Genomic DNA, 18,034 nt, shown 5'->3' with positions numbered 1-18,034 from the left:
GACTGTCTGATCTTATTTTCTGTTTTCCAGAGGAATGACATCGCCATGGCCATCACTAAGTTTGATCAGTTTGACTTCCTCATTGATATCGTCCCACGCGATGACCTCAAGCCTCCAAAACGACAGGTGTGGAGAAGAGCTTCAAGCTGTCAAAATTAATCAGCATCTACAATTTTTTTTCTTCAGCATCTGTGAAGAGGAGATGGTGCTGTGTTGTCTTTGGCAGTGTAGGGGCGCTGTAAACATCCTTGACTGGAAGCTGGGTGTAGGGTTTGTGAAGGCTTTCAGTCAGATGTTTGCAGCACCCTGCTTCCCCTATCTCTGCACAACCAGACATCATATTTATTCATTGCTTGTTTATTTTACGAATGTGGCCATAGTGCCATGTGCCTGACTCCAAAAACAATTATGTGCGGCCAGTCACAGATTTTACCAGCCATTTTAATTCTTTCATTTGACAGAACATTAATTTCTTCCCATTTAACAGAACATGTACTTTGAATTTACATTGTAGATTATTTGCCAGTTACACCCTGAGCACTTCCCTCAAATGTTTCTGTAGAGAGCATTAGCAACATAAAGATAAACATCTAAACTGCCTTTCAAGAGTTACTTAAGTCTGTTCTTTGAGATTTTATACTTGTTTATACTTTTTTTTTTTTTTTTTCAATTTTCTAGTTTATGATATATTATCATATTTTAGCTATGAATTAAAATTGGGTGTCTATTATCATCATTAAACAAAAGCTTTGGGAAAATTTCATCACGCCAGGGATGAAAAAACCAAAATCAAATACGAGTAGCTCGAAATACCACAGTGGGAAGACACAACAGATAGTAAGCACATGCAAAAAGAAGGAATTTACACAATATATTCAATGATCCGAGCCCTCCTAGCTCAGCTAAACCATTGTCTTTGTTCGACCCGATGGCTTTATGGTCCTGTGGTGTTTATGTGTGTGTGACCAGGTGTGTAAACATCCTACACTCTCAGCTGTGACATCACCAAGCTGGGAGAGGGATGTTTACTGTCTTTGTTACAAATAAATCTTCAGGAATGGATGACGACGAAATATAAAGATACTCTTCTGGGTACAAACGTTTGGGTATTCCTGCTGTTTGTGTTAGAATAGGACAGCTGATTGCCTGCTATTATGCCGCGGTTGAGTGTGGGAGTTCAGGCCACAGACTGCAGCTAAAGGTCTCGTTTCTGTCCAGCTAGAAGATTGCATTACTCGCTCTTGATTTGCCTAGAAGTAATTTATCCTCATCCTGCTTGTAGTGTTACAGAGCTAAAATAATTTATGGAGATGTAACCAGCAGATAGGCCTTATGAACTCTTGATTTCATCTGTGTGTGTTTATGGGATTGTTGGATGCTCTCTTGCATTTATGAAGATCCTGCTGAGGTGTGCTGTAATATAAGGTATACATTTCTCTATAATTGTGCCTGTCTGTGTAGGAGGAAGTGCGTCAGTCCGTCGCCCCGACTGAGCCGGTCCAGTATTACTTCACTCTGGCGCAGCAGCCCAGTGCAGTGCAGGTCCAAGGTCAGCAGCAAGGCCAGCAGGTGGCTGCTCCCACCGCCACCACACTGCAGCCCGGACAGATTATCATCGCTCAGCCCCAGCAGGGCCAGGTAATTCTCACACACTTGCCACAAACCCAAGAACGCAGTACATATATGGACCATAGCATAAAACAATTAGTTTTGAGACTAAAGCCCTATTCGCACGGGATTAGTATTACCTGGTGACCTCCAATCATTTGTAATAATTGCGGAGGTTGTCTGTGATCTTAATCCTGTGCGAATCGGCCATGTCTGTAATTTGTAAAGTAAAAATTCCCCCGCAAAAGACCTACCATATTTCGCCGAACACCGAGGTCCTGTTATAATATTAGTCCCGTGCAAATCGGCATCTGTGATTCGGCCAGCATTTGGCGGGTCGTATATCATTTTTCGAGGTTTTTGTTTCCATCCATCTTTCGCGAAGAATGGAGCTGCGTTGGAGTGTTTGATAGTATTTTGGGTGCTGTTATATCGCTACACCATACAATTTGTAGATAGAAAAGGCTGAAAAGGTTTTGAGGTTAATGTGTTACAAATAAATCAAGCATAAATCTTGAGATACTATTTTAACCTGGTGAAATGTAAATGTCACAGGGCACAAAACTATATTAATTTCTTTTCTTTTTTTTTAATCCATCTGGACCATAGAACGGGACTCTCAAAGCCTTGACATCCGGGTATCTGGTAGATAAGTCGGTAAATTCGAGTAAAATCACAGGCTTCGCTTATCCCGTGCGAATGCACCACACGAAATTCAGAGGTGGGGGGTTAATTTCAAAATCACACAAGGTCTCCAGATAATACTAATCCCGTGCGAATAGGGCTTTTGACTGCATCCGAAATCACATAATTCCATTCTATTTCAGTATGTGAAAATAGTATGTCCGAATTCATTGCATTCATAAAACATTAGGCAAAATGCTTGCTTACTACCAAAGTGCACATCTGATGGACATGCAGGCTCATGAGGCTGCAGGAGAGGATTTGTGAATGGCAGTGAAGATACCCAACTGAAACTGATAGGTCACATGACAATGACAACATGACTAATATAGAATGTCAAGAGTGCATTCATGCTGTATGAAACATACCTTTTTATCAGTTGCAAAGTACCTGCCTGTTCAGAGAGCATGTGATTTTGGATGCAGCTTTCATTAACATTTATCAAACATACACATTTAACACAGGAAAAACAGCACATATATTGATGACTCATCTCGCGTGACACAGCAAGTAGCATATCATTATATATGGCTATGATGTAAATAAAGCCTCTTGACTATTTAAAAGAAACGAGTTACTCTTTTGATTACGTCCCGCCGAAACTTCCTATTTTAATAGGAAATATGTCAGCACAGGTAAGAAAACGTATCTGTAGGGCACTGTTTGCCCTTGTAATTACCCTAGTGTATATTATACTACGGTCTGGTGGACAAAAGCCTGAAACTTTATCGTATCTACTCTCGCACACAACACTTGAGCCCTGACTACTTTGATCAGCCCATTACAGGATCATTTGAAACATTATTGGTGAAGGTTGAAAGCCCAGAGGTGTCATTTTCACGTTGCTATCAGGTGAACAGTAGAGAATCCAGTCACTCTCTCATGTGATATCTGTCCAACTTTTTAGCATGAACACAGCAGTCCTCTCCACGCCTCTACCTTTTTGTTTTTATGTAGTTAACTTTTATTTTGTTAAGTTATACTGGTTTAATTCCACCAGTGTGAGGCTATTTTTCACTTTCTCTCTCTTCTCTGTGGTGAACCTCATTCTCTCTCTAAAGATCAGTGCTGCTTCAGCAAGCTGCAGTTTGCTGACCTGTCAGACTTGGGCAGAGTTGTGCTGCAGTCACCTTAGAGAGCTCTTGGGACAAATATATTCAACTAGGGTTCAAAATTGTCAGACCACACTAAAATGAGATTTAAATTCTAATTTCAACCTGAAAATAAAGTTTTAGAATTTTGAAAAATGTCAAACTGAAAATATATATATATATAATTTTTTTGTTTCCTTCTTGATATATATATATATATAGAGAGAGAGAGAGAGAGATACAGTATATATAGATAGATCTAGATATATACACGTTTGTGGACAATTTCTAGGTCACTGATCAAATAAGCTAATTTGTGACATCATTTGAACTTCATTGTGCAACAGATCAGATTTTTTATTTTATTTTTTACATTTTCAGTTCATCTTTACACTTTTTTTATTTATTTTTATTGTTATGCTGATTATAGAATTTAGGGGGGGGGGAAGCAAATCAAAAGCATTTTCAGTAGTGGTGTCAGGTGTTTGGGCCCTACGTATACTACCCTTCAAACGTTTGCTGTTGCTAATTGTTGTTTTTTGAAATATTAATACTTTTATTCAGCAAGGATGGTTTAAGTTAATCAAAGGTGATAGTAAAGACAACTGTACTGTTGGATTTCTATTTCAAATAAATGCTGTTCTTTTAAACATTCTATTCATCAAAGAATCCTGAAAAAAAATATGTTAAAAAGAACATATTAAATATTTTTTAAATATTAAGGATTTTAATGCAAACATGCACATTTCTGAAGAATCATGACATTGAAGATTCAGTTTTGCCATCACAGGAATTAATTATATATTAAAATAGAAAGTTACTTTTTATATTACAATTTTTGATCTTTTAAAAACATAAAAAAATCTTACAGACCTCAAACATTTGAACGGTAGTGTATATACATAGGTAGGAAAGAAATAAGGTGAGAGAAAAATAGTGGTGTAGAGTATTTATGCACAGGAAAAAGGTGACCACATGTTTATTGAACAATTTTGACAAAACATTTGTCAGATTGTGACCTGTTCCTTCATGCGCTCTGTTCAAGCTCTCTTCTGTTTACCCTTTAAGTAAAAATGTATTGTCAGTGGGGTTTTATCTTCAAACCTGAGGACAGAGAGTCGGTTTAGCTTCATCTCGCTGTCTGCTCACTGCTTTGTGCCGCTATATGCAGTCATTTCCCCAAATGCAAAACTTCCATAAACTGTCATTATTTTCAAATTTTACACCAGAGCTTGCACTCATCTGCTATAACAGATGCTTCATCTTTGCTGCTGATTTAAACTCTGCTTCAGTTAATGCCGGTTCACACCAAATCTGAAACTACAGAGTGACACAAGTTATCAAATATTCACAGCAATTATTCAAACTTTAATTATTCACACTAAATCCAATGTAGAATTCTTGCCTTGTAAATAATATATATTATATATTATTGTAGTGTGATATTTCAGGCTTGGTGTGAAGTTGTTCATTTAAAAAAGCTTTATGCATGTTTTATGTCATTTCAAAAATATGGATATGGTGTGAATAAATCTGTTCATACTACATGTGACACATCACACTTTCATTTCTTTACACTGTTTGTGGCTTTTCAGTGCTTTGCCTTTTTTGTTGCTTTTTATATGACGTTTGAGTATGCGCTTTGCATGTGCTTGCTTGTGTTGTCAAGTTCACTCTCTTTCTCGTATTATTTCCTCCTCTTCATCAGGTATTGCAAGGAACTACCATGCAGCAGCTGCAACAGGTGCAGGTTGCTCAATCACAGGCGACCCCTATCACGGTAAACACCTCAAACCCCTCAAAATGACCCCTGTTCTTCCCCAAAAAGTCCCTCTTTGACGTAAAAAGTAGCTTTTTAGGGCTTTTTTCATGACAGTTGAATAAGAACAGCATTTCAAAGCACAATACATCAGCAAAATATCCCTGTTTGGGTACTATATCATGTACTACTGTACATGAAACAATGTAGCAAACAGAAGCAGAGGATATGATTTTTTTTCTTCTTTAATTTCCTCATAAAATTTTCTGGATACTGATATTCAGTTTACTGGTGGTAGTTTTTTTTTTTTTTTTTAAGTTTACTTGAGCCATCGTGCATTTGACAAATTCATTTCACTCAATTCATATGGGGTCATAAAAATTTAATTTATAAAGGTGTTTAAAATAATATAACATGTCACACTGCTGGACTGATCGTGTCAATTATTTATTTTCAAAACAGAATAAAGTACAGTTGTTCTAGTCTGTTTAGATCTTTGCATGGTCTTGGCAGTAGTCATAGGAATTTTTCTCCAATGTGCGATGTGACCGCAGACCTTGTGTTTATTGATTTGAGCTTGAGTCTTGTGGTTACTGAAAGTGAGACTTCAAAAGGAACCTTGTAACGTTTTGCAATGAGAAAACTGTCATTATATATGAAAACAGCTTTTTGCTGAAGTTTATATCAATATTATGGACATTAAGGACATTATGGGAAAAGTCCCATTTTAAAGTATATTAAAATAGAAAGGTTATTTTACATTTATTTGAAGTTTTTACTGTATTTACTTTGATCAAATAAATGCAGTCTTGGTGAGAAAGAAAACATCAAAAACTTTCATAAACATTAAAAATCTTAACAACCCTAAACTGTTGGAACAGTAGCGTGTCTGCTATAATAAGATTAGCTAGGGGGTTAACTGAAGGCAGAAGTGACCATTTTCTCCTAAACCAAACAGAGCAGATATTTTTCACACAGGGCCAAGTCTCCAATTCATATGCCCTCTACTTGACGCGATATGAGGTTACTGCATGTCTTAGGCCAGATAAAGTTGTGCTGCTTAATAAATTGCTCTCGCCTATCGGGTGTCAGTTCCTGAAGAGGAGAGATCATCTGTCACACCTCTGCAGTCAGCGCCCAGGTTTCTCGGTTCAACACAAGAGGCCCGGGGTCACAGTCTTGCACCTCTCCCCTTTCCTCAACACGTCTTCAATTTCACTTTCTTTTGGAGGCCGTCCCAGCCCACAGTACAGTAGGCTGTAATGCTAACGCTAGTTCATCTATTCCAGCGTACGTGCTGAAAGAGACTTGAAAGGCACACAACAGATCGAAACGCAACTTCAATGTAAGTTTGAAGCCGTAGTCCCACCTCATGACTTTCATCCTTCCTCTTTCAGAGTGCTCCGGTGACCATGCAGGTGGGCGAAGGTCAGCAGGTGCAGATTGTGCAGGCGGCTGCACAGGGACAGGCGCAGGCAGCACAGCCGGCTGGACAGACTATGCAGGTTATGCAGCAGATCATCACCAACACGGGAGAGATCCAGCAGATTCCAGTAAGAACTTGGGAGAAAAGACTTTTACCTTTGCATTTTGTAATTTTGGCCTTTCCAAAGCATTATAAATTGGTAATACGGATTGCAGCACACCTGTGCTACATGAAGACCAGGCAAACATGCTTGTTATTAGGAGGTAATGATGTGTTCTCGTCATTGCCCCCTTGTGGTATCCTGCAGGTGCAGCTCAACACCGGCCAGCTGCAGTATATTCGCTTGGCTCAGCCTGTCTCAGGAACACAGGTTGTTCAAGGACAAATACAGACACTTGCGACAAACACTCAGCAGGTAAATCATGAAAGATCTTAAAGATGGTCAGCAGTATTAGCCCAACTCATGGCCACGAGAGGAGTGTTTTTTTTTTTTCTCATCTGGTGACACTAATGGTGCAGATGTTACACAGTTGTATATTTCACATAATATATAATTTGATGAATTGAATAAAATTGATGGGTGTAATCTTGAATTGTTCTTTAGATTTCACAGACAGAAGTACAACAGGGTCAGCAACAGTTCAGCCAGTTTACTGATGGGCAGGTAATGATCCCCCCCCTTTTTGTATATTTTTTTAAGGCTTTTTTACAAACACACACACACACACACACTATTGTTTAAAAGTTTGGGGTAAGTAAGGCTTAAAATGTTTTGGAAAGAAATCTCTTATGTTCACAGCTGCATTTATTTGGTCAGTAATATTGTGAAATTTTATCAAAATTAACTGTTAATATAATTAAAATAGCCTATTTTCCACAAAAAATTTTTTTATATATGAATATATAAATATATGTACTTTATTCCTGTGATGGCAAAGCTGACTTTTCAGCAGTCATTACTCCTGTCACATGATCCTTGAGAAATCATTCTGTTATGCTGAATTGGCTCCTCAAGAAACATTTATTATTATTATCATCGATGATGAAAACAGTTGTGCTGCTTAATGTTTTTGTGAAAACTGTGATACATTTTCTTCAGGATTCTTTGATGAATAGGATGTTCAGAAGAACACGTTTATTTGAAACGGAGATCGTTCTTTACTGTCACTTTTGATCAATTTAATGCGTCCTTGCTGGATAAAAGTATGAATTTCTTTCCACAAAACATACTGACCCCAAACTTTTGCATGTAGCATGAAAATATTAAAATACGTATTATGTTATATTAAAATACAATATAGAATATTCTAATTTTATAATACTATTCTATATGTAATGTGCTATACAATACTGTAATTACATTCTCCTACATTCTCTTTCTGTTAGCCTTATTTACCACAGCTACAGTTTCAATCCAGATCTCAAATGTTATTTATCACTTCACTAACACGCATCCCTCCCTTTCTTCCTGTGACTCTATAGCAGCTGTATCAGATCCAGCAGGTGACGATGCCTGCAGGGCAGGAGCTGACCCAGCCTATGTTCATTCAGTCCACCAACCAGACGGCCGACGGGCAGGTCACCACGCAGGTCAGTGCGGACTGAGGCTGTCCGTCCCATGTTGTCACCAACCACCACCTACAATGAAGGAGTGAAGCCGCCACACACCAACACCCAGTCCTTCCACTTCCCTTCATCTCATGCCATAGTTTGATCAAGTTCTCCAACTGGTTTAATTTAGCAATCAAATAATAAACTTCAGATTTAAGCTTCATAATTTACCGTCCAAAATACATGTATTCCTGTTTTGGTTACAGAGTTTGGGTCTCTTTACTACAGTGCTGGAATGATCAATGTGTAATGGCAGAGATTTGATTTCTGCCATATTAATTTCAACTCTGTCTTTTGCAATATGGCTAAAAAGTATGAACCCACTGTCTTCCTTGCAGTATAGGTAGAATATGTCCTTGTTTCATAGTTTAATGTGGATATGGGTAGAGATTATGCTTTCAGATCTGTTCAGTGATAGAGACATTAGGGTGAGGCTTGTGAAACCTGAGCTGGAGTGCACTTCTTTCGTGTGGGGGGGGGGAGAGATCAACTTTTTTTTTTTTTAAGCCATTTTGACAGATTATGCCATCTCATGATGTGTAGAGTTCTACACTTGATAAAAAGCCATAATCTACACATTCTGTATCTCTGTAGTTTAACTCTGTAATTCTATAGTAATTGTATTAGTTCAGTTGTAGTATCTTGTATAGTTTTGAAATTTGATAACATTGTATTTGTTAAAGGGCTTCTTATTGTTGGGTTTTGTATATGCAGAATGGTCCTCTTGGTGTGAATGTGTGTGAATGTGTAATTGACGTGCTTTCCTTGCGTGTCTTTCTGGACCAGTTTTAAAGAGACTTCCTTTGCCCCTTGAAACTGAACTGCTCCACTGTTACCTACTTGTCAAAAACACCTTAATTAAATAAAAACCCTTTTATATTAACATTTGTAATACCAGTTGTAACTTCTTCCTTTTGAGTACCCTCGTGTTTTTTTTTGTGTGTTTTTTTTCCATATTATAATTGTTGGTCATGTTGTTGTTTTGCATGTAGTTATGACTGCCAGCATGATATGCAATACCTAGGTACAAATTTTCTTTTTGTTTTTTTTTTGTAAACAGACCTTGGTTTGTGAGAAAATAAAACTCTCAAAAAGGTTGGAAGTTGTGTGTGTTATTTTTATATATATATATATATATATATCACAGCTTTGTCAGTAGGCTAAATTTATGAAGTCTAAGCGCCGGTGCTTCCTGGTGGAATGAGATGAAGGTTTTAACTCGTCTTGTCATGTCCTAGTCTCATTCTACGTAACTACCAAATAAAGACTATTTAGAAATGTTTTCATTAGGTGATTAACATGGAGTACATTTATTTTTAACACTGAGTGCATTAGATTTGCCAGAGTTGAACGTTCTGTTCCTGAGCTCCTGCTGATAGACAGCGGCGGTTTTTAGTTCACCACACGGTGGCGCCATTTCAACCTGACGAGTGGTCAATCACTGGACCCAGTGTTGCCAACTTAGCAATTTTGTTGCTAAGTTTAGCAACTTTTCAGACTACCCTAGCAACTTTTTCTTCCAAAAGCACCTAGGAACAAATTTAGCTATTTTTAAAATTTATTTGGCAACTTTTGATAAGTGACTGAAATTATAATGTTTTTTACACATTTACCATTTAAATTACACAAAAATAGAAAACCAAAGATGCCTAGCAGTACACACATCACGTGTATAAAGTTAGCTGCTATTTGCAATTGTTTAATTTAATAATAGTAATTAAATAATTTAGTAATTAAATAATTGTTCATTTATGATACATTTTGTTAGTAGCTTGTTGCGATTGTTGATCAGTTAGTACACTGTAAGAAAAATATCTATAAAAATTGAAAAGGTACTGGTAATTTTCCAGGACATCATCCGTTATCCATTATCCGTTGTAACCCTGTAATCCAAAAACACAAAATACAATGCGTAATTAAAATTGCAGGTAAAAAAACTGTGGAAAAATCAATACAGAAAATTCCTTCATATTAACATAGTAGACAGTGCTGTTACGAATCCTGTCCATGGACTTCCGTCCGATCGCCACCAGAGGTCACTCGTCCATCATATTGACTCTCTCACTACACAGACTGTTACACATCACCACAGACTACATTTCCCATCATCCATTGCACTGATTGCACACAGCTGTAACCAATCACACACACACACTATATTACACTCACTCAGAACCTTCTCAAACTGCCGAGTATTGTTTGCGTATATCACTCTCCTAGTAGTAGCACATTATGGAGCCAGTTTTCTGTCCTAGTTTCTAGTCCTTAGTTCATAGTCTTGTCTGCTTTCCCGTGTTACCTGATTCTTGCCTGTTTATCTTGGATTAACCCTTTGCCTTTCTGTTTCGGACTGTGTTTGCTCCTGGCCTGGACTATTGCTCGTGTTATTGGATTTCCCCTCTTGTCAAGCCCTCTGGATAACGTTCGCTGTCGACTGACTCACACCAGTTTTGGATTACTCTTTTGTCTTGCCCTCAATATACCTGTTTGCCATTGTCAGAACCTTGCCTGTTTTATGACCACGCCTCTAAATAAAAGCTTTGCGGATGGATCCGCACGTCTCGTTCACCCCATAACAAGTGCCCCATTTTACAGACTTTTCTTAGAGTGGAGCATACTAACTAACTACTAATACACTGCTTAAAAATATAATTCAGAATGTGTAGTTTTATTAGCTAATAAAAAAAAAAATTATAATAGTTAAAAATGTAATTTTTCAAAAACTCAATGTATTTAAAAATAGTTATTTACATTTTAATATTATATTATGCATTTATATTACTTTACGTACAAATCTAAATAAACATATTTTTTGCTGAGATGATGTAGTGACACCATTTTGCGTCGTGATTACGTAACGACGTCATCAAGCAGTGACGTCACAACATCATTTAGCAACTTTTAGCTACAAATCAACCTTCCTTTAGCAACTTTCCCTGAAAATTAGTTGGCAACACTGCTGGACACATTTGCGATTAGTAGAACTCCAGACTCATTTCCGGGAATCAAGTCTTTAAAACCGTTATTTTCAAAGAACCAGTTCTAAATACAAATTAAGCCATAAGGCTGTGTTATTAATAAAGGTTTTTACTGTAATTTGTGTCTCAGTCACTGATCTATATATGTTCTCTATTATAGATCAGTGGTCTCAGTCTGTTATTTGCTGACAGGACTCAAAAATAAGTCAATTAAAACTTAATTATGCAGTGCATTCACATCAGACGATACATCTTTCTAGTGCGTTTACCTGTAACGGTTTTGCTATTCGGATTTAAAAGTTCCTTTTCATATTCTTTCTATTTCTCATTCTAATGTTTCAAGTAATTTCGTTCATTTGATTTTCAACTGCCAAATTCCGCCAACAAGTTCACCTACGCAATCTTGATCATTTTCCAAATTAGGATATCATTATAAAGCAGCAAAACATAATTTATGAGGAACATAAGTAATTACCTCCAGACGTCCCGAGTCTTTCATTTATTAGTCACGTGACAAACGCAATGAACGAATCGTTCCTGAAGATGAACTATCGTCAATCGTCCACAAATCGGACATCGCTACAGGCCTGGATCTGAAAATGGCGTGAGTGCTTGCATTTGTAACAGCATATCGTGCCAAAATAACTTTAAAGGTGACATATCATGAAAATCTGACTTTTCCAGGTTTTAAGTGCTATAATCAGGTCCCTGGTGCATCTACCAACCAAGGAAACGTGAAAAAGATTAACCCAGTAACTTTGTTTTGGTAAGCCTTTTTCTGCAAGCGTCTGAGAAAATGAGCGCGTCTGATTTCGCTCCCTTGGTGACGTGGCAAAGGGATCTCATTATAATATTACCGCCCCTTAATCTGTAAGTTTCCACCCATGGCACCATCATTTTGATTTTGCAAACGACAACGGTGTTGGCGAAAGTTTGAGCAAAACATGCTAACTGTTCTGCCTTTGGCTGCACAGAATTTCCCAGCAGTTTACCTTCACAGACATAACCGAGTCTGTTTTTGTAACTCGTGTGTTTTTAACGTAAACTTGTGTGTGAATGAGAACTTAGTTTAGTACTCACATGTTGTGACAGCCGCTTTCTGTTCGTGTGCTTTGGATGTGTGCACTCAGAAAACTGCATATCAGAAGTTTAAACTAATATGGTTTAAAACGCATGATTTCAGTGCGATAAACAAGTTTAAACTCATATGGTTTAAAACGCATGATTTCAGCGCGATAAACATGATAATCAGAACCATAACAGATGTTTTATATCAGGCACGAGCTGTAATGGCGCAGCTCTATTCTGGAAAAGGGGGCGGGGAGCAGCAGCTCAGTTGCATTTAAAGAGATAGGCCCGAAAAACAGTGTGTTTCTGCTTCCACTCAAAATAGGCATTTTCAAAATGATATAATAAATGATCTGTGGAGTATTTTGAGCTGAAACTTCACAGACACATTCTGGGGACACCAGAGATGAACACCGGGTTTGTCAATGAGCACTAAGCTTTGGAAAGTCAGGCTGCATTCCTTATCCGGCCTAAATCTTGAAAGGAAGGCTTGATTAGGAGAGAACTGAGAAAGGAGTGGAAAGAGTCGGATGTGCAGTTAAAGTAATGGCTAGAAACTCATCTTGTATACAAGAATACAAGTTGTTTACTAAGATATAACAGTTTTAAGCCAGTTTTTTTATTAATACCCCAAAAAATTAGGGCAGCTCCCGGTTGTATAATTCTTTCATTTCTTTTCTTTTATTTCTATTTATTTAGTACAAAAAAACTTTTTTGAAAGCCTTCATCAAGTACAAATAAGCCTACTCTTCCTGTAAGTTGTGTGAGGCCAGGATTTCACTGGTGGACATGCCTAATCGTCTTATGCAGTGAACAATTACTGCATTAATGAGTGAGGATTGGTTCTTAATATTTGAGATATGGGGCCTGACAAATATCTGTACCTAATCATGGCATGACTTGGATTTATTAACTCTGTTTGTCTTGGCTGTTGAGTTTCTTCAGGTGAAGGAATCATCCAAAAGATTAGCAGAAACTGGTCATGAGAGATTTGTTAATTTAATACCATCACCAAAATCATGGACAAAAAGTCATCTTATGTAAGACATTGCAATGAGTATTACGCGGTTGTTGTTTTTTGTAGCCTGTCACCTTGTGACAGCCTATTGTCATCGAGAAAGCACTTCTAACTGTTTGCTTGGCACAGCCGTTGTGTTGATAGTTTAGACACCTCATCATATCAAAGGGGAAACCCAGCGGATCAGGCTTCAACTCTGGACATGGTTCTGAATTCCATTACATGACCCTCAGTTACTGATCTCTCATACTGATTTATTACTGCTCAGCCTACCTTAAAGTATAAAACAGTCTTTATTCAACTCATTTTAAGTTCACTTTATTTGTACAACAGCTTTACAACAACAACAACAACAAAAAAATAGTGTACTGGAATTTTTAAAGCCATATTTACATTTACATTTATTCATTTAGCAGATGCTTTTATCCAAAAAGACTTACAATTGAGGAATAGAACAAGCAATTCATCATAAGGAGGCAAATAAACACAGGAAGTGCTCGCAATACAAAATTTCAGACATTGTTCAGATTAGTACATTCCAGATGGGGGTGGGAAGATCATTCCACCAGCCATATTTAACCATATTTAAATGCGTACATACACAAAAGTTATTAGAGCAGATGTAAACCATCCCTAGTATTTAATATAACCTAGACTTTTTTGTTGATTTTATTAAGTATAACCCTTACATGACTGATTATATACAAAAATGTTATAACATTTTGTCTAAATAAATAAATAAGTTGTTTTAGCTTCTACATGTGAATTTAGCCTTTAAAACATCATTTGCAGTAAAAAAAAAAAAAAAAAGATATCAATTTTGAGATTTGCTAAAAAAAATTATATTTAACAGATGTTAAATTATTAGTGTTTTTAAAAATTAACTTTAAGTGAACATTAAATGATTGCAAAGATAATCTAAATGTAAAAATAGGGGATATAAATGTGCATAATTAAATATCTAATATCAACCATATACTGGTAAATAACAAAAAAAAAAATCTTGAATTTTAGTGTATAACCGATTTAGTATAATTTTAGTGGATAACCAGTATAACATTTGTGCATTTATTTTCAGTAAATAACAGTTGGATTAAACAGTTGGACTCTGAGCCAGAATCTTAGTAGTGCTGTATTATATTGTGGATAATCCTGTGTTTTCCTTGTGCTCCGTCCAGTTTTGAAATCTGTAAATGACTGACCCATTTGTTTTGAGACAAAGTTTTAGGAACTTGGCACCTTACGATTTGCACCAGTGTCTGCACAAGTAATCTTAGAGAGAGTCTGGAGCTACAGAACCCTTGTCCAGACTTTTGTGGACATGTCCGAGTCCTGAGCTGTTCAGGTGGGGCTTTAGTCCCACAGTTTCCATCGTGTGGGTTTATGGGACCTTGCTTTTTAATAGCCATAGTGTCTGGGGGATTAAGGTTGGAACTGATTGGCACAAAGTGACAAAGGAGGGCAAGAACTGGAGAACAAACTCTTCCTCTTGTGACGTTCTGTACTGCATATGCGATCAATGATTTAAACATAAGGTGGATGGCATATGGACATTTTAAACTCAGCCCATGTGTCCACCAAAGCATTTTAAAAGTGCCAGGCACTTTTTTGACAATGCCCAGCTATGGGTGCTTGAGAGCTCTTACGGTGAACAAAATGTTCCTCCAAGCATTATTTTTCATGTTAATATTGTTAAACCCAGCACTTCTTCTCCATTGGTGTTCAGTCATTGTACAAGTAAAGATGTGCTCTTTTGGTAGGTTAAGGAATTTAGATACAAAAAGGCCTTGTTTTTGGGTGAGAAAAAGGCCCTCACAGGTCTTTCAAAAGGTCTCTTTCATTCAAGGTACTGGAGACACAGCAGCCCGTCCTGCTCAGCAGAAGATACAACCGTGCTACTGTTCCAGCCTCTGGGCTGCACGTGAGTCAGGATGTCATTTTGGAAGTTAGTTTAGGAGAGACAGATTCTAGTCTAGCCACAGACTGCACAAACTGTGTTTGTTTTGTGCTTGTCCGACCCACAGAGTATAATTTGATGTATAAATAATTCTGTGAAAAATAGTTGTCTAGTCACAGTCTGAATGATCTGAGTTCCACATACTTAGTTCTGCAAAGGTTTTATAGCTTTCGTTTCATTATTTTGTATTTTCATTTTTCTTGTCATTAGCTGAATTAAGAATAGCAACCTCTTACTATTTCTTTTACTATTCTGTAATATGATAATATGCTATTCCGAATTCAGCCATTCTTGACATTTCCTCTTCCTCTTCTATTGATTTATTCTTTTGTCCTGCTTGTTATTGGTTGTTGTTCATCAGTCTTGTTTAGTCTTTGGTTGTGGTAGATGTGTCTATAGAGCTTGTTTCCCATGTGCTTGTAAAAATTCTCATGTCTTGTCTTTGGTCTAGGGTTGCTTTAAAATAGCTTAGTTTAAAATTTGTTTTGGGCTGTTCATGGTTCATGTTATGTTGTTTTATTTAATTATTAATGGTTTTGAACTAGTCTTGAACTTCTTGTGATCATTTTTGGATTCCTGTTTCATTGCAAAGCAATTCATAAAGTGCATTGGGGTTCACTAGTGGTAGGAGAAATGATGCTTTTAAACAACTTCTAATCAATATAAGCAATTGCTTCGCAAAATGGTTTCGAAGCTCTCAAAATCCTGCAAAATGAGCACATCTGCTGGCTAAAGATGCAATTGATTTGAAATTTCGAAGAAAGAAAAAAAGATTGTAAATTTCAAAAACAACAATTTTACAAGGTGCAGATTTCACATTAATTCTTGTGATGTAATTCATATGGGAATAGGTGATTTGGAAAAATAGTAGTAATAAAGAGTAGTAAAATGCGATTGTACAAACTCATACGACTGCAACTCACCTTACCTAACATCTACAAGACCAGTTGTAGAACATCTGTTGTTTTTTTTGTTGACCGTAAAAAAGGAAGTATTGATGAAGTCAATGAAAAATGAAACAATTTAATAAGCCAAATAATATTTTTGGTCTGGGAAGCATTGCTGAGTAGTCATGTTCTATAGAGGACAGCGGAAGTGAGGGCCTGAGGTCTTACCAGTCCTGCTGATGTGTGTGTATTTTTAAATTCTCCTAATGTCCCTCTGTGGGCGTTCAGTTTTGGATAACACAGTGCTTTCTAGGACGTGAGTGAATGTGTCCTGTGAATATGTGTATTAATGTGTAAAGAGCTCTAAGTTTTCCCATATTGCATCATCACATTTGTTGTCCATTTGCACTCATGCACCAAAGGAAGGTGAGAAGGTGTTTATGTCTTTCAGTAGATTTGTCTCAGTGACATTTGGCCCTTAAAAAAAAGGGGTGCATTTCTCCTCTGTGTCCTCTGACCTTGCCCAGCTGTCGTCTGTCATCACAATTCCAGGCTAGAAGTTTGGGACTTGTATCAGTCTGTTTTCCTGTTAATTGCTGCTGTTAGGAGGGGACTTTGTGTATGAGTAGGTGGGCCCTGAATGATTGATTTGTTTGAAGATAATTAGGGGTGTAACGGTCCATCAATATGGATCGATACATCGATCAAATGTCTAACTAATTTTTTGTTGAATACAAAGTTAAAGAACAACATTTTTTATATATAAATAATTTGTAATAATTATACCTTTACTGTCACATAAATCAATTTAATGCAATCTTGTTGAATAAAAGTATTATTATTATTATTATTATTATTATTTTAAATCTTAGACTGAATGGTAATGTATCACATTTTCCACAAAAATATGAAGCAGCACAACTGTTTTCAACAGTGATAATAATCAGAAATGTTTTTCGAGCAAATCAGCATGTTAGAATGATTTCTGAATGATCATGTGACACTGAAGACCAGGGTAATTATGCTGAAAATTCAGCTTTGATCACAGAAATAAATGATTGTTTACTATATATTTGCATAGAAAACAGCTATTCTACATTGTAACTCTATATAGTTCACATATTACGGTTTACTGTATTTTTCATCATCATAAAATTCTTCATAAAAAAAAAAAACTCTTGTCAAGCAATTGAAAGGTACAATAAAAACAGTCCACATTCTGCATTACATTCAAAGTCTTCTAGAGCAGAGCATGGTTATATGGACTGATATTATGGTAGGCATTTAACTTATGGTGATATTAAACTGTCCCTCTAAGAAAATATAAAAAATATTATTTACAAATTGCCATATACACCAGGAAAGACTAATTATAATGTAAAGAAGTATGACGGTCATTCATTAATGTTAATGATAATAATTTAAAAAAATATATTTCTGTATTGTGTTATATTTGTATGTTAGTAAGTGGTGTTAAAAATAGCTCTAATGAGCTGGTGGGTTTATGGTGTGGTGGGCTGCTCTGTGCCAAAAAGTCCAGGGTCACTTTTTAGCCCCAGTCCGCCCCTGATGCCACGCGTGAAATATCGATACTTGTGGTATAAATTGGCAATTTATTTTGGCACTGTCCACTTTTTCACGCAATGTCTGCCTTACCGTCAACGTGTGCATTCTCGTTCAAACTCACATGTCAGGACTCGATATAAGGACTGTCTGAAGGCACAAGGTGAGCATAAAAGAGCTGTCAGAAGATGACGTTAGAAGATTACTGCGCGCAGTGCCACGGCACACAGACAGTGCGCGAATACTGAATTAAGTTCTCTTCCGCTTTTTTGTGCTTGGATGAACAAATACAGACAAAATTACATCAAAATGCACGTTTTGACGAATATCCTAGTAAACAGCTGAGAACGAAAACGCATGTGTATCAGTATATTGGATCTATGC

The 18,034-nt window shown here is 36.9% G+C and overlaps 1 protein-coding gene across 7 annotated transcripts in view; it reads left to right on the top strand.

The window, feature by feature from the left end:
* The window catches only part of nfyc (nuclear transcription factor Y, gamma), a 21,478-nt gene extending 12,455 nt beyond the window's left edge, over positions 1 to 9,023 (top strand). For 5 of the 7 annotated variants that reach the window (XM_016497010.1, XM_016497013.1, XM_016497009.1 and 2 more), the window contains exons 5-11: positions 31 to 126; positions 1,462 to 1,638; positions 5,092 to 5,163; positions 6,540 to 6,695; positions 6,876 to 6,983; positions 7,173 to 7,232; positions 8,051 to 9,023. In XM_016497010.1, coding sequence (XP_016352496.1) covers positions 31 to 126; positions 1,462 to 1,638; positions 5,092 to 5,163; positions 6,540 to 6,695; positions 6,876 to 6,983; positions 7,173 to 7,232; positions 8,051 to 8,173 — 792 coding nt within the window. In that variant the 3' untranslated portion in view covers positions 8,174 to 9,023. The remainder of the gene's footprint in view (positions 1 to 30; positions 127 to 1,461; positions 1,639 to 5,091; positions 5,164 to 6,539; positions 6,696 to 6,875; positions 6,984 to 7,172; positions 7,233 to 8,050) is intronic. The other 2 variants (XM_016497015.1, XM_016497014.1) reach the window with 1 other exon arrangement.
* Positions 9,024 to 18,034: the final 9,011 nt, after the last annotated feature.

This window comes from Sinocyclocheilus anshuiensis, unplaced genomic scaffold (assembly GCF_001515605.1).
Source record: "Sinocyclocheilus anshuiensis isolate Anshui unplaced genomic scaffold, SAMN03320099.WGS_v1.1 scaffold590, whole genome shotgun sequence".
NCBI lineage: Eukaryota > Metazoa > Chordata > Actinopteri > Cypriniformes > Cyprinidae > Sinocyclocheilus > Sinocyclocheilus anshuiensis.
This window is presented reverse-complemented; position numbering and strand designations above follow the sequence as displayed.